The 21,441-nt window shown below is 43.6% G+C and overlaps 2 protein-coding genes across 2 annotated transcripts; one reads left to right on the top strand and one right to left on the bottom strand.

Annotated features, from left to right (window-relative positions):
* Positions 1 to 895, top strand: LOC128716093 (uncharacterized). Its single transcript, XM_053811014.1, has 2 exons — positions 1 to 6; positions 119 to 895. Exons 1-2 carry the CDS (start codon positions 1 to 3, stop codon positions 893 to 895), a joined length of 783 nt encoding a protein of 260 aa, XP_053666989.1.
* Positions 896 to 16,024: 15,129 nt separating this feature from the next.
* On the bottom strand, positions 16,025 to 16,601 carry LOC128716098 (zinc finger protein 512B-like). The gene is made up of 2 exons (XM_053811018.1): positions 16,596 to 16,601; positions 16,025 to 16,513 (listed from the first exon to the last, which is right to left on the bottom strand). The coding sequence occupies exons 1-2, from the start codon at positions 16,599 to 16,601 to the stop codon at positions 16,025 to 16,027; spliced, it is 495 nt and encodes a 164-aa protein (XP_053666993.1).
* Between the last annotated feature and the right edge of the window lie 4,840 nt (positions 16,602 to 21,441).

Raw genomic sequence — 21,441 nt, forward strand, 5'->3', positions numbered from 1 at the left:
ATGGAAGTAAGTACCTGTTGAAGAGACACACTGAATATTCGGATTTCATCTTACTCAGCAATCTATCTCCCACTTCGTATCTTTTCAAAACGTTGATCATCTTGAACGCGTGTGGCAGATCTGTTCATCACTTTTTTTCGAAACCCTTGCGATACTGGCTTTTGGAGGAACATTCCAACGAAGGCGGAAATTTGGACGAGACGTACTGCTAGGACATTGCTGCATGCTGATGTTGTTAGTATTCTGCTGGCAGCAGTCACCCGCACAGGGTGCATCTTGGAGAAATTCGGCGAAACTGTACAAATCCGATGACGATTACTACGAAACGGATGATAGCTACGAGACGGACGAAGATGACAAACATCACGTAACAGGTGGGATAAATCTCGGTGCATCTACTCTACATGCCGATAAAGATTCCGTGGAAATTGAATACGAAGAGCTCGATCACCACCATCACAATCTACCCAACGGCGTGGCTGCGTCTGAAGAATCCAGCGAAGATCAACCCGATTCCTTCAACAACTCCGAGCTACTGGCGCAGCTAGGTCTCCAACATAAAACTCCACGGGCGAAGAAAAAGGGGAGAAAATCTAGACCCCCACCGGTCACGATCGCTGTTCCGTATCCCGTACACATCGAGCGCAAGGTTCCCGTGTTCATCGAGAAGAAGGTCCCGGTGATCGTGGAGAAGAAGGTTGAAGTACCGGTCGATCGACCCTACGAAGTGCCTGTTCCAGTGCAAGTGCCCGTCCTCGAAAAGGAAGTGGTACACGTTCCCAAACCGATCGTCTTCAACGTCGATCGACCTTACCCGGTGTATGTGCATCGGACTGTGTTCGTGGAGAAGTACCGACCATTCAAAGTGTTGATCAAATCGAGAACTCGCTACTAAACAGTGACAGTTTTACGAGTGACAGTGTCCAAATGAAGCTCCATCGTCGACGAAGTGAAAATGGGAAGCTGATGAAAGTTGCCAATGAGTGGTAGTGCTAACGCGATTGGAATGGTACAAGAAAACATCGGAAAAACAAACGTCAATGAACTGTGCACTTTAAAGACGGAGAGTTAGTGTGGGCCGTTTGACCACTGCGTCTAATCCGTTCGCCAATTTTCGGGGAAACCAGCCTTAGGTAACGGTCCTCGGCTATATCCGCACCGCTTTCCTGAGGATGGTGGGAGACGAATAAATCAGTGAAACGCACAAACTAACCCAAACACGCCGTATGCTGCTTTGGCACTGCACCGCTCTGTCTTCTTCGTGTGGCTCTTCACGTAACCCAGAGAAGGCGAAGAAAAACAAAGTAACAAGAGCCTTTTGTCTGTTTGGGCCTTTTGACCGTAGCGATTGCCAATGCTTCTACTGCGCCTATTATGCTTATACACGCTCGTTTCGTTTCGTGTTTCGGTACGGTTGACGGATCGGTGTGTAAGTGATGTTGGTGATTTTTTTTGTCGTGCCCCTTGCTTTCATTCGCTTGAAGCTACAAATTTGGGACTGGTGCCACGGACTCCATCATCCAACAATAATCCATGCAAATTAATCGCCCACTTGTAAAGGTGGTACTTATTAGTCAGTGTTAGCTCCGATGAGTTGTTATCTCATCGAGGCACGCGAAAGTTCCCACTTTTTCTCTGTCTCTCTGATGTCTGGCTCGCTCGCAGGCAGTATCATCGAAGTTTGTTTAGAAATTGAAGAGAATTGACGAGTGTGAATGATTGAAGAGAAAATGTAAGGGTGCGATAAAAGGTGAAACGCATAATTGACCGTTGGACATTGACACACTTTACGTAACTTTACAGTGTTCGTTCATCCAACAAGTTGTGCATTAGAATAAGAATGGCAAGTTGTTAATTGTAAGTTATGCCGTTAGGATTAAATAACCGAAGACAGTTAAAACGACAGTATATCCTCGTTATACAATCATCAAATAAAGTCAATACGGTCATCGTGGTAGAGGTTTAATTCACTTTAAACAGCACATTTCAAGCATGACACACATCATAGTTTCTGGTGATCAAATCATCCAAGGAGCATTTAAGCAAAGGACGGCTAACAATCATACGTTGAACGCATTGAACAATTAGAAGTTACTATCATACCATAGTCCCGTAGCAATAAGAATTCCTTGATTATAAGCGATGCTCGGTATCAATGCCCTCATCATCATAGGCTAAAGATAACTTGGCGCAAAGGGATTTAAATTGGAATCCAACATATGCAGATATTTTACAGAGGAAATTCTACCTCCGTCTTGATCTTTCCAATACTTCAAAATCTTCAATAATTGTTATAATAGCATATTTTCAAACTCTCTTAATGCCATTTATTACTAGCCAAAGATTTAGTAAATGTCTCAATGAAACCTGTAACCCTGACCAATCCTACTAAACTAGTACAACACTAATCAAACTTGGTAAAACAAACTTGCAAGGCCTTCATGTCTACTAATAGTACTCTTGTGTGTACTAGAGATCCAGTTCTGCAGCAACGGACCTGTGAAGATGACCACACTTCAAAGTAATCCTTTTGGATGTAGTATATTTCATATAAGATTCACAGTTTTCGTTAAATCGATCAAACGGCGATGTTCGTAATGCAAAATTTCTCACATGCTTCACAAACACCTACCTGTAAAGATGCTTCTTATCGGTTTTTAACCGCAAAAAAAGCAATTAGTACTACTATTAATCAATCACTACAACCACTTAGAGATCTTGGCCTGCAGCAAAAGTTCTTTGAAGGTAAATTATCTACTATCTTCGTACACTTCTAAAACTCCTTTAGCATCAATTGAAACAGAACATGGCACGTTTGAACGAGCTGCCAGTGTCATGATAGCTCCATTTTCATACTCTGAACTGTTTTTAAATGCGTTTTATTAACATTCGAACAAGGACAACCAACATTTAGAAATATCCTGGTATGTTGTTCAGAATTCCGAAAAGCGCTTAGACATGGACATACTTTAAGATAACTGTACTATCGATTACTTCACACAAGTTCACACTCACACTTTCGTCGCACGACCTATAGGACCCATCTCTAATTCAGCATGAAATATAAATTTCTACAATACCATGCGCTGCATCGCTTCTAACTCACAAACGCCATTAAAAGAACAAGGCTACCGACCCCAAATAAATTGAGTACACCGATGCACACCATGTACGTTTTTTTCAGATACGTAAAATGTGGTTCATATTTCTTCTTCCGGTTAGCCTACGGTCCAGAACCTTGGTCGACCATTGTTCCATTTAGGTTGGCATCCTGTTATGCGGTTGGCCTGCCTGCCAATACGATCGGTCGCAGGTTTTTTTTGCGGACGGAAAACAGAAGCATACGCCCCCTCTCCACATGATCCAGTCCAGTTCATCCAGTACACAATGGATTCAATCCTGCCGATGGTCTGTCTAAACTGTTATGATTTGCAGCAGAAGCAGCAGTAACTGCCTTCTTCTGCACGTGCAGCATGCAGTCCGTACCTCCATTTTGTGCATTAGATAAAGTGCATCTAATGGGTGAGGTAACGGACAGATCGAGCTGGAGGGTACTTACATATAGGGACAGTGGCGAACGCAGAGAGGAACTCCGTAACGAACATGCAATTTGAAGATGAAACCATAACCTGAAACGGCAAAATGGGGTACAGAAAAAAAGAACCACCGGACCATACCATCGGCAGTGCAAAGATAGTGCAACCCGGCGGACATCGGGCGGCCAATGTGCAGCGACAGGAATAAAGTGGATGACATGAAACAAAACTCTGAAGGAAAGAAAAGTACACCAAACAAACAAAAAAAAATTGGACCAGAGCTTCTTCCGAACCCATATCGGAACACACACAAATCTCGTAACCGTTTGTTGACGATATTATCGCTTAGTGAGGGCGCACGATGCTGAGATGTCGGACATATCGTTTTATGGGGATCGAAGGACCCTTTCCACGTAATGCCCGGAAGGTGCCCTGTGCGCTACAAACCCTGCCCAGTGCATACGAAGAAAGGAACGCTGTAATGGAGACCGTTTGAGCGCTTTTCGCAACCGTGTTTCCTCCCTCCGAACGGGGGTCGAATAGGGATCATGCAATCTACACATGGTATCTATAAACATGGAACTATGATGAGTTTATGATTCGCTCCGGGGTGATGGTGATGCTTTCGTGAAGCGTTACAAAGAATTGCTGTCGTTTGCAGAAGAACGATGCGCTGGCTGTTTGGTACGGTCGTGATGGGGATAGCTCGGCGTATCTGGTTACGGTATCCGTTGATGGCCGAAGGATACAGCAGTGTCGCAGCAAATGTAACTGCAACTGGAACGCAAATCGAAGGAAAGGGATTCAATTTGTAGTGATTCTGTTGTGAAGTGTGTGGTTCATTTCTAGTTTTTTTTTTATCTCCACTTCAAGCAGGGTATTCCTGTGGGAAACATAAATGGAAGCTCTTCAAATGATTATATTCATATAGTAAAACATAATTCTAAGGAAAACATAAATTTGTTATTCATCGTTCATTTATGTCAAACTAAATGCAATTTCTTGGGTGCTACGAAGGTGTAAAGAACATAAAAAACTTTTTTTAAGCTCTATTTTTTCCTTTAATTATTGAGTTTGAATTTAAACTTTAAAAAAATCCCAAATTTTTCACCTACAATTCGTTCTACAAACAGCAAATTAATAACTTTTCATAAATTATGTTTCACTATCCACATCTTCCACAACCCTGTGATTTTAAGCTGCGGGCTCGTTAAAATAGAATACATCAGGGCGATTGGTTCCTTCCGGGAAAAGTGCAGCCCCATGTAGGAAAAGCGTGCACGCAACAAAGCTGCATCGATGCACTCTTGGATGCTGTCGTGTTGCTGCTGGTGGGCCAACTTGTAACCATGGCACAAAAAGAGAGTTACATACTTCTATCCCATACATACTGCGGGTGCGGTGCAAAGTTTCCCAGCACGTCGAACACTGTTGTGTCGAATAGAAACGATGAATGCATCCCGGCCGGTTCCCTTTTTTCGGGTAAGGTGTCAAAATTCAATTTAAAACAACAGTTTCAGGCTTTGTAGAGTTGGCTCCGGCGCTCAGCACTGACGACGGCCACTTTGATAGGAGTTCCGCGCTTAAGGAGGTGGTTTTTGCATCGGAACGTCACTTGGAAGGTAATCGTGATGCCTGCGCTGCTTCACTATGCCGTCAAACTTTTAAACGAAGGTAGCGCTTCTGCGAGCTGACAGTTTCATGCAGCACGTTTCATGCGTAACGCTAATCGCAAGTGATGGAAGCAAACGCCAAAACGCCGTAAGAGCCTGCGGAAACTTTTCAACCAAACATCTCCGGTTCGAGCGATGCCCGTGTGGTTGCTCTAAACGAGTTGGACAAGTGAGGCAAAAAAAAAACACGAAGATTGGTTTCTCGCTGATGATGAGCATGATATTTCTTCCACACAATGATATAACCACCGACCTTAATGCTGTCATTGAACCACGGGAACACAATAGTGCGGGGAGGTGACTTTTCTGACTCCCACCAGCCCTTTGGGGCCGAATGGGAGGGAACTTAAATCGACAATAGCAACTACAATGGTGTAGAGACGCCTCACAACAGGAAAAAGAGTCCTCTGCTCGGTTGTTTCCCTTTTGTGTGCGGGATTTGTGGTGGTCTTGCATGTCAGAAACGAAAGGAGTCGGTAGTTCTTAGATCATTGTCAGACTACGTGCAATATTAAATTGACGCAGGACAACCCTTGAGGACACCGGGTGCAAATGGACATAGGGGACGCGTGTTGGATGCTGTGTTAAGCTAACGTTTACCGTAATATCGGTAAGTATTGCTAAACGGAGCAACGTTGGACATTCATCTCCCCATAACCGCAAAAGTATGGTGTATGGCTGGTGCTGGAGCAGTAAATGGTGGGGTTTCTTTTTTTCTTTGAAAATAAACCCAGCCTTCATCTGAATGAAGTGCTTTTCCGCACCGGACCGTTCCTTTCTTTTTTCCATGCGCATCTCGTTATGATGGTACAGGATCTACTCAGATTATTACTGCTGTTGTGAAGCACAACGAGATATTTCCCCTAACCAGTGGTTAACCGTCCTGCAGAGACCGACTACCCCTTGATTCGTGTACATCTAGCTAACCAGGAAGTGCTTCAGACGGAACCAGAAAAAACCAGATGCGCCCCGAATGTTTGCGTTATTAAATTGCCCATCTTCATTACCGAAATTTGCAATCACGCGTCACCGCCTGCCTGTCTTCTGCCCGGACGCCTTCAGCAACAAACGCTTGGCACACGGAAGATAAAGAACTTTGTTCGAGAATTCGATTGCCACTACGCCAAGCTGGCAGCACCAGCACTTTTCATGAAGTTTCCATCCTTCACGGGTGGCATTGGAGAGAGATAGAGGGTGTGTGTGTGTGAGAGAGAGTTTGGGAAAAGCCAGCGATGGTATAAAAGTCGAATCCATCACCATGATTGATCGATGAGTTTTATGGCTTTTGACGAGTGCCGATCGAGGAGTGCCAGGCCGGAAGTGTCTGCCGGGTACGACCGGTACACGGATTGTTGCTCCGTTTGGCAATGTATCGGGCCTACCCCAGTATGGCACACTTTTGCTACTGCTTGCACCAATCATTCTCGGACTATTATTCTAGGCTTGTTTCGACTGTGGTTCACGGTTTACCTTTTTTTTGTGTTTTGGGTCCGCATAAAGTAACCCATAGGTACCGTCTGTTGTAGAGCATGTGCGCGCTTTGATGATGTTGCTGTAGTGCTGGAACGGAAAATTGCTACAAGCTTCCGAATGCCCAGGTTGACAGGAGCCAGATTTTTCGGATGGGATAATCAATGGCCATTGCTTTTTGTGTAATGAAATACGGTCGGATCGGGTTCCGTGCGGTGCCCAAAACTGCAACGGAATGTAAGTTTACCCTCAGAAGCGTCAGTCCAGAGACGAGAGAGAGAAAGAGAAAGGCACTCAGCACTGCTAATGGAGTGCACTGGAATCGAAATCAAAAACCATCATCTGCCAAAAGCTAGAGCTCAGGAAAAAAGGAACACAGGTTTTGCTGTTTTCATTAAACACCTGTGTGTCCAAACAAGCTACTCAATTTGATGAAAGTTTCGTCCGTTTTTAAGTTACATTGCAGTCCTCTTCACGTTCATTCGTGTAACAATTTGAGCGTAGTGTTACATTAGCAGTTTTTGTTCTGCAGTGTTTATTTAATTGTGGTTAATAAAATTGTGTGGTTGAGGTTAAGTAAAGTGATAGTTTAAAGAAACCGTAACAGTAAGACAAGTTTTGATTTGAACTTCACTCTGTTGTATCCCATTGCTTAATAAACAGAAATAGTATACTGTTGCATTTCCGTTTCCCAGTATACTAATTCTATTGTTTACTTCCTTTAACGCAAAATATTTAACGCTTTGATGCGCTTGTTACTACCAACCAAATGCCCTATACAATATCCTCGCAAATATTGCTTTATCAGCGAGTATGATCTGCAACATCATTATCAACCAATCCGGTATATTCATTGCAGCATAAATGATCGCTACCCAACATCCAACACGATCGCTTTCGTCTTCATCACGCGTGAAAATGCATCCACGCGTTCAGGTGTTACGCAAACGGCTGTCTATTTTTCTATGCCACCGAACAACGTGCAACCGGCATGCCAGCGTAACGGATGGACGGTCACAAGGAAGATCACAACATCGCACACCCACGCGCGTGGCACGCATGATAAGCCCAATTGCAGGTGTCGAGCCATTTTGCTAACGCCAGCCAGCCGTGCCAGGTGATCAGTTTCGATGATGATTGCTAATAAGATTTAGTCACAACCTCACCATCGGATAGCGCTTAATTGGTGCAGATTTGGCATGAGTTGTTTTTGGGTTCGGCCGGTGGCCGGATTTTCGCGAGCCGTGTTTTGTACAAGAAATGCGAGACCAATGGACGAGTTAAAGGTGAACAATGCTGCAACGCATGTGCTGAGAGTGTTTGTTTGATTTAATTTAGCACAACTTTCACACTGAGCTATCGTAAGTAAGCCGTTTATGAATGAGTTACCACGAGGAATAGACGACCTGAGATATAACAGACATTTAAAGGTGGAATTAGCGTTGAAATATTGATAGTGACCATTTATGTAACGTTATAAATTTGGTGAATTTGAATAAATCTATGCGAGTGAGAAGCCTTTCTGGTTATTTATCATTTACTCAGGCGTGGAATTGATATTTGGATGCTTGTGATGGGGAAATCAAATCACAGGATTAGAAACTCTAGACCCTTATAAGTGATTTTGATCAATTTCAATCAATAATAAATTCAAAACCGTTCGTCAGAGAATTTTTACTCATTTATTTGTTTTTTTTTCCTGCACTCCTTTTCGCTCCATCGCTCATTTATATTTTCGGTAGATCTCAGTATGCGAATGAGCTACAACCGTGCCAGACACAGCTGGTACCACAGGCACAACTGGCACCACAGGAACGACTGGCACTACGGGAACAGTTCCTCTACGACGATGCTGCCCAATGTCTACGCGCGTATGCAGCTGATCTAGGGCCTGCATCGGCCGGCGTGTTGGAAAGTGGAGCACGTGTGTCGGCACTGTCGGTCTCGTCTTGCCATGCTGCAGCAGTTGATTTGGAGCCAACCGAACCGAGCCAACTGGTACGACCGGTACCTTTTGTATGCTCGCGATCTGATCCGTTCGATACTGGTAGGCGTAGGCTACGTTCGGTCGGTAACAGAGTTCCCGACGATTCCTGAACCTGCCCTCGGATAGGCAGACTGTCGCGAGCACGATAAGCAGCCAAAACCCAACCTCGAAGGACTTGGACGGAAAGGAATGAGACGAGAAAGTATAATTAATTCCAAACAAACAACATTGAATGCAACTATTTTTTGTTCTTGCATTTCAACGCATTTCTAGAACTCCGTGGGCAAGATATTCTGATATGCAGCGTGAACAGTTTTACCTTCATGGTGTTGTTAAGCGTCGATTGCCGTCGATGCACAGTGAAGAAGTGATACTCGTTCGGGTAATGGGTGACAGGTTTTATACCAAGTCGTGGTTAAGCTAAAAACGCTTTGCGACCAGCATGCCTTCATCCAGATCACCGCTTGTTGACTACACCGGCAATCGGTTTATTGATGGGGCTTTATTGATTTTATTGTGTGCATTAGGACATTTCCTTCGTGCGTTTGAAGCACTGCAAACCGTCCTGCTGCGAAAACCGTGTGGAGTAAGGCAATGTATAATGGTTGGTCAATCCATTTTGCACAACATTGCCATTGCTCGCTTTTGGCAAATCGATTTCATTCCACGCTGGAACATTTTTGTCTAAAAAACTCAGTAGATCTACACTCGGAACAGCTGAGAGAAAGACAAATTTATCGTTTCAGTTTGGTTTTAGTTTAATTTAATATAAATTGTTAGGAAAAATATTATTTACTATAAAACAGACACTTTAGACACCGTTCCGTTGTTTAATTTCGAAGTAAATTTAAGAACAAATTTCTGGAACTTTAATTAGAAATCACTTGTTTCACACAAAGTCCTCTCCTCAAGACTCCTCAAACCAATAACAGAATTATTGAAAAACATTAAAACAATCCTAACCATTACCTAAAACTAGTAGCACTAGTACCTAACTAGTATTGATTCCTCTAATCATATGTGCTAATGTCAGCCGTATTTTCACTATTTCGAGAGCTATTGATCACGCTGTTGCCACCGGCTTCCCATTGATTAACACATACCATCTGTGTGTGTTGATGCCACACCATGTACAAACTCGTACAACCGCCAACCATCTTCGATACTAAGCCATTTACAATTTATTGAAGCTGTGCGAAGAGATTTCGCCTGTAAATAACTGCAAAACCCAAACAAAATGGATCGAACCGGGCGGTGAGGAACCTGGCCCCACTTGCCGTACATTACATCGAACGGTTACTTTGGTAGTCGTTCTTCTTCGGCACCTTCGCACACCTGCAACCCCGGGCAGGGCAGTCAAACTGCCAGTCGTACCATCACCCGCAGAATCCTGCCTCGTTAGTGGAAGAGATGAATGGTGTCGCTGTAAACATGGTGCGCTCCAAACCGTTTTGCTCCGAATACCGAGACCGAGCTGTGCAACTTTCTTCGCTCGGTGAAAAGCTCCGGCACGGGATGATGGCCCACCAAAACTGGGGCCACCGGGCTGTAAATTGCGTTATCAAGACGTATAAATTTAGGATGTTTTGTAATTATTTAATGTGGTTTTCTTCATATCCTAATTTATGTGCGATATTAACTTTAATTGGTGTCTCCCGAGCCGTGATAATAATGGATGTACTGCTAATGTTTTCGCTTCCCGTGTTCGTGTTCGGGCCACATTCGCACCGGCGTCGGTCGGTTTCCGTGGTGAACAACGGACAGGACAGCCTGCTAGCGTCTTCCAGGCGTGGAACACCCGATGCAGTTGTTGTACCGTGCTGAAAATGGAACCTTTTCTGGAGCATGGTGCTCGGTGCTTGGTTTGCGATGGCCGTAGTTTGCGGTTTGACTTCATGACGTTACGTTTCGTCGTACCATCTACGCTTTATCTTCCATTCGGAGTCATTTCATATTCTTACCATGAATGCTGCACGATACCGACCAATTATGTCCTTCCTTTGTGCTGTTACCCATTACTTTGCCTCTTGTTAACCTACAGTTTGATTCGTTTTCACTTGCCATCCCCATCGTGTCCAGGTGAGTGTTGGAAAATTAAATGCATTCAAGCACTTTGCTGTCTCTTCTTACAAACTGTCTCTTCTGGCAAGATCGTTTCTTTACAATTCAGCCGTACAAAACGTGGCTGTAACACATAACTCACTTTGATTGCTCAATAATGTGTAACTTCTAACCAGATATTGCTGATCTATATAAATGGTGTACTAAGTCAATATAACAGCAAAATTTCGGAACTGAAATAATAAATAGAACAATTTACAATTTCCTCCTTTCCACAAACTATTTGTGTGCATATGTACATCGTTTAATCTTCTGTTTACCCGTTGACAATAATTTAATGCACATTGTCAGTGATTGCGTAGAATAGATGCTTTTATTTGGTCTTATTTCCGGGCAAGTAAAATTGGACAATTGGAAACGATGGAGTACAAGAGAGAAGAGAATGCCATTCTAGTAACACGTTCCACCCAGATTCATAGTAACGTAGTTGGTGGAAGCAAACATTTTTCAATTTTTCGTCTCCAAACCAACAAACAAAAAAGTAGCAAAACTAAAATAAAATAAAAAAAAAAACCTCATCGTGGGTGTAACAAATGGCAGAGAGCATTTTCGAATCAGTAGGACAAAATAGAACAAAACATAAGCTCGGAAAACATTGGAAGGTAGGCAAAAAGCAAAGAACGGCCAATTAAACTGTTGCAAACCAACCAAAAACTCGGACCAAACATGCAGCAAATCCGAACTCTATAATGTTCTTCGACATACTCCTCCCAGTGAACGTTCCCCGTTCCGCCACCTGATTTCACCATCAGATGCGTCCAGTAGTTGAACAAAAGGGGACAGCGTGGAATAAAATAGAAATGCATGCAGCATGAATCGTTCGCTTGTTACTTGCAACGCTACACTGGTTATCGCTTTAGCCAAAGACAGACAAAGATCTTCCAGGAATCGTTTTAAACGCAGTGTGGGATAAAGTTTTGCAAATAGAACAAAACCGGCTTAACTGGGAGTGATAGAAAAACCAGTACCAGCAACGAAACTATCTAGACTCAACTCATCGCCGTCGTTCGTAGAATTGTGAACAGCCCGTGTTGCGAACAAATACCCTGCTATCACTGGTATCACAATCACATCTCCGCTCTTTTGTATCTGTTTCGTGTGAGCGTGTGTCGGAAGAAATAACGCAAACACAAAAAATGACAAACCCCGGAACTTGTAACGAACCGGGTGGAAACAATGGAAACATTAAAATACACACCAAAAAGAAAAACGGCTCTAAACAACATCAACAACATGCAAAGCGACATGGTCCACCAGCCTTCGCACCACCTCACACCTAACTTCACGGCCTGCTTCCACGGCCACAAAACACGAAACAACAACAGCAAAAAAGAAGCAATTCAAACGCCATCAATTTCGCGTTGTAATAAATTCATGAGAAAATTGGAAAAACTGCATGAAAAATGGACTAATAATAATTGCCAACCATGCTAGCACACGATTTTTTTGTTGTTGTAGTTGTCGGGAGTTGCCCGGGAAAGCAAAACGGTTGGAACTGTTGGAAATGAAACGCGACCTGCTATCAAAATGGTGGCGGAACAGCAGGGAGGGAAGACTGCAGGCGGGTGAAACCACCAACACCAGCAACAACATCCAGCACCAGACTAAATCCTTGTCCAGAAACACAAACATTTAAGATTTAGCAGCCTCGTGGCTGTTACATGCAACATGCTGTGTTCCGGGCCCGATGGAACAAGAGACACCAACTCGCGTACGGCAAGGACCAGCACCACCCCGTGGATGAATTGTGGTCAGTCGCATTGGCTAGCGAATAGTAATAATAGTTTGTTGTTTTTTCCCCCACACAGACAGATAGCCACACATGCAACGATTCAGTGCGGATCAGCGTCATCTGTGCGAAATGTTTTTCTTCTAACTGCGGTACTGCTACTTCTGGGCCGCTTTGTCCCATCCTTGTGCCAGTGGAACTGCCTAAAAAGTGACCACACGCTGGAAGTGCTTGGATTTGCATGTCGGTTTGCTTTTTTTCCTCATGCTTGTTCTTCCGCTTTTCATTTAGATATTTCTTTTCTGGCTGACGGTTAAATTGCTCCAAAGGAAAGTTAAGCGTTCTGCTGGACTTTCGAGAAGAACGGCTAATTGTTTTCTTTTTTTCGTGAAGGACATCCCAAGGTAAAGAAAAATCGTTTTGTGTTCGTTTCGTAGACAAAATTAGTTTAACGTGACGTGGAAGAATTAAAAAAATAGGTTGTAATTTTAGCGCAATACGGGTGTACCCTTTTGTTGTACTTTGTTATAAGCCACTAAACTAGAATTGGGATTTCTTCACAAAGAGAATATTTGATTTCTATCCCCGTCGGAATATTACAGTTTTATTTCTAAAAGAGTTAAGTAATAATTCTTCTCAGATCCGTCATCGACAACCACCTGTTTAGAGCTGATCAAGTCAATATTTTTCTTGGCTTGAGGACAGGACGACTTAGTATAATTTCCACAATTCCTTTGTTTTTTTATTTCTGATGATATTTGAAAATCCCGTGGTTTTCTGATATCTCTGAAAATTGTGTATTCATTCTAGAGCAAGGTCTAACTATTTCACTTATGATATACTTCTCTTACTTCAGCCTTGCCGTTGTATATGAGTAAAACAAAAAGATGCTTCAAAAGTTATACACTCGAAAGACTTCAAATACCTTCGCTACCCGATACCACAAAGCCATAAAACGCTACGCAATGAATCAACTCTTTTATTGGATAGTTCGCTTCTGGCCACCCAAAACCGCCTACGGAGCTTTACTGTCTGTCAACCTTTTATGCAGATATGGCTATGGCGCGAACTTTCTTCGTGATGTTGAGCTTTAAAGCTCGTCTTCCATGCCTTTGATGGCGTTAGTGAACGTCACTATCAATGTTCAAACCGTGCGTGGGTAGGAGATGGTGATGATGGTTCCTGCTTCCTGTAAGGGTTGTCATTGTACCAGCGGGGCTATTCTTCCAATGCCAGTAGCAATGATTTGCGATTCCGGGTGCACAGAATTGCCCTCCCGGAACGAGGATCCTGAAGGAAGTTTTTGTTCAGACGATGCTGTTCTTCGCACTCGTTGCTCGTTGACAGGATTTGTGTAAAGATTTTTTACGACACGTTTTGCATGTAGCTATAATGAAACGCCCAACGCCTGGCATTTGTGTGTTAGTGCTAACATGCTATGGTGCAGCCTTATCCCGAACGATCTTGCATTCCCTGTTGGGAAAGTATCTACCCGACCGAATGGATGTGTGTGCCTTGCATTGTTTCTGTTTTTTGTGAGGAACCATTTTTATGCACACTCCTCACGGATTCCAGAACCAGGGCTACGCTCCACTACACGAACTCACACACACGCGCGTACAGACTCGTCTAACAAGGGATACCGACCAGCAGAATGGTTTCTTTGTTTTGTGGTTGCGTTATTAGATTTTACCAGCTCTCCGGCACTCCAGCTTACGTTACGTCTATACTCTACCCCGATCGCATAGATCGGCTTCATTCCCCACTTCGTAATATCGCCTTCCCGAAAAAAACATTCCACTGTTGCGTTCCCGTCCGCACCCACCATTCATTCGTGTATAAATTATGGATGCATTGTTCGTGCGAAAAATAAAACAGCAAAATGAAGGGAATTTTCGCGCGCTCATAAATATGGCCTCCATGAGTTGGTGCGAGTGGTGGGAGGTGGTCCCAAACTGCGGGAAAAGAAGGATTCGTTTCCAGCAACAAAACGAACACCAACTGCATGGTATGCAACCTGGCAGTTCGGGGAAGAAGAAACATGAAAGTTGCAATGGGAACTGACACCCAAAAGAAATACCCGGGGTAGCCGTATTTGGGAAGAAAGGCGCAAATACCGACGCAAAAGCTACGGCCAAAGCTCACTCACAACAATACACAAAAACGGTACCATCTCCCTCCCTTCCACTTGGGTCCGCCACTACCCATTCCATAAATACCACCGCCAACGCTCGCTGGCCGTGGCGTTTCTTTGAGACTTTCGAGATTTTTATTGTTGCACTTTTGCATTCATCGCTGCAACAACGGGACGCGACCCGTTTGCAGTGGAGAGATATTTCATGGAACATGAAACGAACGCGTCCGAAAACAAAACACACCGTAACGTAAAAATGGCAGCGGAAAACAAGACTCACAACGCGCGCGTGCAGCATGATTTGAAATTTGAATTTATGGGTCGCGCACAAGAACCCCGGGCACAAATATTCAATGAAACGATCCCGTAGCAAAAAGAGAAAATAATAGTTGTGCTCTTAATTTTTGTTTACCTCACAGTTTTACCCTTTGCAGTACAAAAGCGCATTTTTTTTTCTTGCTGCACTATCGCTCTTTGCCAACCCAAAACGATGCCACGTAAGAAAATGTCAACTTTTGAGTTTAAATTTAATAAAACCCCGGAAGGCAACATTGAATGGACACCCATTTTCCTGCCAAACCGTTTTGTTTCCCCTGTGGACCGTAGCTGTGTGCGTTTGGCTTTCTTTCCTCTTTTAATTCTTTTATCAAAAGGCACAGCAACACAGGAAGAATGCTCTCATTACCTGGCAGATGTAAAAACCTTGAAAGAAATGCAATAAATTACTCTCTGCCAGCTACAGAAACAATCTATTAGCGTCCCGGTAGATGGCGCTGTACTGTCGCTCAGAACGAGGTCAACGTGGTTCACTTAATGGAGACGCCTGGTGCTTGGAGACAAACATTTTAAAAAAGCAAAATGGCAAATGTAGCTTATTCTGAAGGATTTTTTGTGAGAAATTATTAACTTGCACTTTATGCATCACGTTTGAAAGTATTCTTTGTTCATTTTCAAATGTCATTTAGATATCTTAATGAAAAAGCATGACTTATTGCTGGAAAATTACTGCTGAATTGGGCATTTATCCTATATTCTGACGGAATCCTATAAAACTATCTGAATGTATCAACATGTACCTGGCATATGAGTTATGAGTTATACGTCAATTGAGTTATGCAATTAACTTAACATTGTTATGACCAAAAACCGCCTCCATCCTTTTTTTTACACATTTCTTATCATCTTCTTCGGAGAATAAATAACAAAAAATACGGTTGGTTAATATTGTTGTCAAGACATTCATGCCGTGACTGACTGTTTGGTGCTATGTTCCGCACCGAGATTTATTTCTTATCGCCCTCACATCACAACAATCACCGATCGTTTTACACCTAAAAACAGTGTCAACCCGAACGGTCCCTTGCAGACCCGCTCTCAGTGATGGTGCTTCTTCACCTTCTTGATGTGCACACTGACCGGGACTGCCTTTTCGATGTAGACTGGCTTCTTCACGTACACCGGGTACGGTTTCTCGACATGCACCGGGTATGGCTTTGGCACCTCGACGTACTCCTTGTGGATGACTGGCACCTCATACGGTACCTTCACTTCCACCGGCACGGGACGATCAACGTGCACTGGCACCTTCTTCTCGACGTATACTGGCACCTTCTTCTCAATGATGACCGGGACCTTCTTCTCTACGTGCACTGGGTACGGGATCTTCACCGGTACCGGCACATGTTTCTCCACCTCGACCGGGTACGGTACCGGGACCTTCTTGGTAATGGTAACATGCTTCACATGGTGGTGATCCGACCGACTTTCGATCTCACTCAGACCACGCTTCTCGATGTTTTTCTCGCCCGACTCAATGGCTGCTCCGGCCACCAGTGCCACCGCAATCGAAAGCACAATAAACGTCTGCAACGGAGGATAGAAGAATGAAACCAGATAAGAGGAACAAACGATCGTAGGACACACTTTCACTTTGCACCCGCATTACCTTCATCATTGAACGTTGAGTGTTTGTGTGCCGGTGTGAGCTAAAATGGAGCTTGAAACACTTGCTTACTACTGAACAGATCGCAACTAACTGATGTCTTTACCGGTGGCCCGCCCGTACTTTATATACGTCTGCGTACATTGTTCGACACCACCGGTGCTAAAGCAAACCTAATGAGTGCGCTAAATCGCCTCCAAAAGCTCCAACCGACACCGACCCGCCACAACTCAAATTGGCCCCGTTCACGGTTAAGGCTCAACGGGGCAACCCGCCACCGAAACACGTATGACATACACCGTAAACAATCCCTTCGCCCAACCGCTGCCCACCGTGCGATCGTTAGCAGTGCGAGAAATGCGCCCGACCTAATGCTGATTGCGTCATCGACACCGGCTAAAGTAAAACCACCAACACCACCAGTCGAATGTTGCCATTTGTTCTGTTTTTTTCGGCGTTTGTCCATCTTTGAAGGTAGGTTTTGATTGCATTTTCATGCAGTTCAACGCTCCAGTTACACAGCAGCGTCGCCCTCAGTTTGCCAATGGTCCACCGGGTATTTGGTGCGCTTTTTGCAGTGACCACCGTTTTGCTGCCTTCTTTGTTGGGTGTGGAGCGTTTTGACTCGCCTTATTGCAAAGGATGATCGTCCACGCGAAGCAACACACTCACTCATTCCTTGCGACACTACTAACCGCCTCGCTGATAACAGCCCTTCGCTTCAACTGTAGTGACCTCGGTCAAGTGAACGGGGATGGATGGACACTTAACGGACCAAAAAGGTGTACTAATGTCAAATGCGTAAAAGCAGCAATGATTTAGTGCAATCAACCCCACGCTCACCTGCGACATCGCACGGGTCGTTGCGTCTTGAAGATTTGCTGTCTGCTGCTATTGAAGCACTTCTTTGCAGCGATCGTTACAGGCCGGGTTTGCATCATGAATCATGAAAGTGAAATGTAGCGAGACGTCTCTCGCTGGTCGCAAATGGCACCCGGCGGAAAACTCGCCGGCCGGAACGCAGGAAGTGTTCGTGAATTTTTTTACAGCATGTTTGCTCATCACAGCATCAATGCTCGGTGTAGATGAATGAATTGTTTAAGTGAGTGGCTTGTGGCTTACAATGCGTGTATGTTTTCGCCATCTGCTTCCTTGGGTTTGTCTGATGTGCGATGTCATCAGATAATAAATGGGAAATAAGCGGATAATCTACGCATGAGGGTTGGGAAACAAATATTTAGAAATTTGTGGATGTGAAATTTATTTTGCTCGTTACGAGTAATTTAATTATGAAGGATCTACTAACGAAGGATCTTCAATAACTTATCTACATCACTCTCTAATCGGGGTCTTTGGTTCAGAGAAGATTTGAAGTGACTAAAGAAGTTACCGAAACTCCGATATATCGGATAACAAAAATCCATCTATATAGCTTGCAAACCGATTGGAAGAAAACCGTTTACCGAACATTTCATACCTAATATACACCCAATAAATCTAAGAGACATGTACTCCGTTCAAACACAACCCGTTTATAAGAAACAACCCGTTAATATTTAATAAACATTGTAACCAAAAAAACATACATACAACATTGTAGTTCTTAAAAACACGTCCATGTGCACAATGACACACTGAAAATGAATTATACATCGCAAAAAACACAACTTTATAAAGCGTACCGTACCGTGGTGCAGCACGAAACAAGGACCCGACCGGAAAAAAGTATTTCAATCAGCCAAACCGAACGTCTAGGCCCTTAATTGACCCTTGACCCTCGTCACTCATCAGCCAATATTCTGGGCCGGCCGACAAAAACCCGTCGTCACGAGGCCAAGCTACCGTCGATTGACAGCACGAAGCAACTAGAAGTGCTCCATGCGCACATAAAGCCTCGACAGCAAACGGAAGGAGATGAATATGCAAAGCGTCTGATGTTAGCAACCACCTGTGATGGTTGTTTTGTTTCTTCCATTCTTGTTGAAGAGGTATATTGCTGTTTTATTTATTCTTTAAAATTGCTTACTGCACAGCAATACCCGGCCCGACGGAAGCGGCCCACTTCTTAGCAGCAATTATAGTAAATGGGGGCCCCGGGATGGAATTGAAATTCCGGACTTTTCATCCTTCAACCTTTAAGCATCCTTCAGATGTACACCTTTTTCCGAACGTCTTTCCAGTGATCGCGTTCAATTTCACCTCATCAAAGTACCGGGCCTGGCCTGGCCTAAAGGGAAAGGATATACTGTATCCTCTGAGAAACACCTTTTTCTATTTTAGCTTTTCTCGAGTATTTGTACACCAGTACCCGGGACGTCGGAGAGCGCGGGAGGGTTCACCACGGCGTGGGATCATGCCAACGGTTGTTTGCGCTTATTACGTTCGTGTCCGTACCAGGAAAAGCCCCTTGCACAGTACTTGGGCTAATCGATCCGAATTTAATTACGTTTACACTGAATCAATGGTACGAATTTGAAGATCTTTTACACGGGGAGGGAAGAAGCAATAAGTTTACACCTTTTAATGCTTTTATTTTCCTATTTCCAACAGCATAGATTATCTACCGGTTTTTAAGAACAGACAAATAACGTCAACCATCCTCCATTTCCATAAAATCTTACCAAACACCTCAAATCGGACGATTGTGTCCTACCGAAAGGTGGCTACTTATGCTGCCGCATGATAAAGGTAAAAAACGAACTTGATTAGTCTAATCTGCGGCATCGCTTACCTCAACTGGTGATGCAATCAATTCATCGGTTTAAATTGTCATGCAACCGTAACCAAACGGTCACGGTCTCGCGTAGATGCTACCATCCACGAGCGTCCGCATGCTGCAGACAAGATCAAACGGACGGTCGTCCGTTGTGATATGGTTTTTGATAAATAATTAACCATCTGCGAGGGATTGGACAGCGGTGGGATGAGTACGTTGTTTGCATTATTCATTACAAAACGTCAAACCACGTGAAGCATGGGTGTTTGTCGTGGGTGACGGTGTACTGGTTCTGATAATATTAAGAAATGCAAATACGACGCAGTGGAAATGAACCGAAAGGCTACTAATAGGCTTTTAATTTTCATAGCCGAACCCGATGGTCTTTCACTTTAATTTCACGTTATTTTGTGTTGGTTAGCGGCCGGTTGAAGGCACACATAGTTAGTGATATGCGAAGTATTTTATTTTGTGTCAGATGCGTCTAAGATGTCTAAGATGTCTTATATCCATAAAGTCTCTCTGCTGGATCCAATGATGCTACATCACAAGAATTCTATGGCCTAAAACTTTGTAGACCTAGCAGTATCTATAAAAGTAGCTAGTCTTCGAAACCATTGGCTGAGTTAGCTTCTAAAAACATTTTTCTTTTGTCGCTTCAATCACACTTCCATTCTATAATTTCTATTTTTAAACAAATAAATCCCAAAACAATTGCTTAAAGTTGTCTGTTAGCTGCATTTCTCACGCAAAAAGCTCCTTGTACTAACGAGAAAGCCTCACGTCAGAAAATCACTTACCGAGCTTCATCGAAACATCATCGACGTCCCTGTAATGGGATATTGTTTTATGAGCACCATAAATTATCGCTAACGTACATTCAATTATTTCCGGATGTCAGTCTTTTCGGCATTAGCTGCAGCAGCACTTCTACCTTGCACTCCCCCTTGTCCTTCTCTTGCCACTACCTTCCCTTCGGTTCGCTTGGTCAGTCAACCTTTTGCATACTGGTCAGTTTATCAGTTCATCTTCACCACCCCGATACCGATCGGAAAACGACACTGTGAAACCAATGGTAGTAGACCGGTTCCGGATCGTTGCCATCGGGGCCGAAAATTGTGTTTCCTCTCGCAATTTATTGCGCCTGAACGGATATCCTGTCTTCGGGATATCTCGTTTGTTCGGATCGGATATATACGCAAGGTGTCGGGACGTTTCCCTGCGGTTGCGGCTAGCATCTTGAACTGCTCATGCGGCAAACGATGGCCACAAATCCCTCATCCAAGTTGCCAATGTTTTAAAGTGCTTCGGACAATTCATTACGGATCTTTAAGGGTACTAACAGCAAATATGGAATATTGGTACGTCTATTTAGGCGGTGGTACGTGTTTAATTGCATAAATTTGAAGTTGAATTGCTCACTGTACCGAAATAATCAGCTTATCCTCAATAAAAAGCATTACTCTCAACAAACCAAACGAATTGCTTAAAAACAACTCAACAATCATTGGATAATGGGTAAAAAGGTTTAAATAAGTCCCAAGCATTGAAACAAGCTCTGATTAAACAAAAACGACTCTTTGAAATAAATCCTTCGCCATGTGTGATTTGCCCTATTAAGTTATGATAATATATAACTATTTTTTATCTCTTTTCTTGTGCGAGTGCAATTTTATTTGATCTCTGACAAATAACTGCATCCAATCAGTTATGCATGAAACGCCATCGTGTTTTTTTTCTTCTCTCAAATGCCCATCATTCAGTAAAGTCAATTGCTTAAACACTGTTCAGCTCATTCACCCGTACTCGATCGGCTGCATTAATCCGCATTAGTTGTGCAAAATAAATGCTGCATAATGCGATTGACATACATTCATTGTACACAAAACGCTTATTTATCTACCTTTATCTGTCCAGAAGCTGCAGAACGCCAAATGGGCTCGCACGCGTTCGTTCATTACATTTCGTAACCAACGCGCTATCGCCCAAAAAAAAGGGCCAATCGGTTTTTATGACATCCCCAAAATCACCGTTTATCATCTCTCACGTGAGAGATGGCTTTATTGGGCCAATCAGAGTACCGCAACGTGATTTTGGCGCATCGAAAAACCATTTTCCATGCCCTGGGTCGTC

This window comes from Anopheles marshallii, chromosome 3 (genome assembly GCF_943734725.1).
Source record: "Anopheles marshallii chromosome 3, idAnoMarsDA_429_01, whole genome shotgun sequence".
Lineage (NCBI taxonomy): Eukaryota > Metazoa > Arthropoda > Insecta > Diptera > Culicidae > Anopheles > Anopheles marshallii.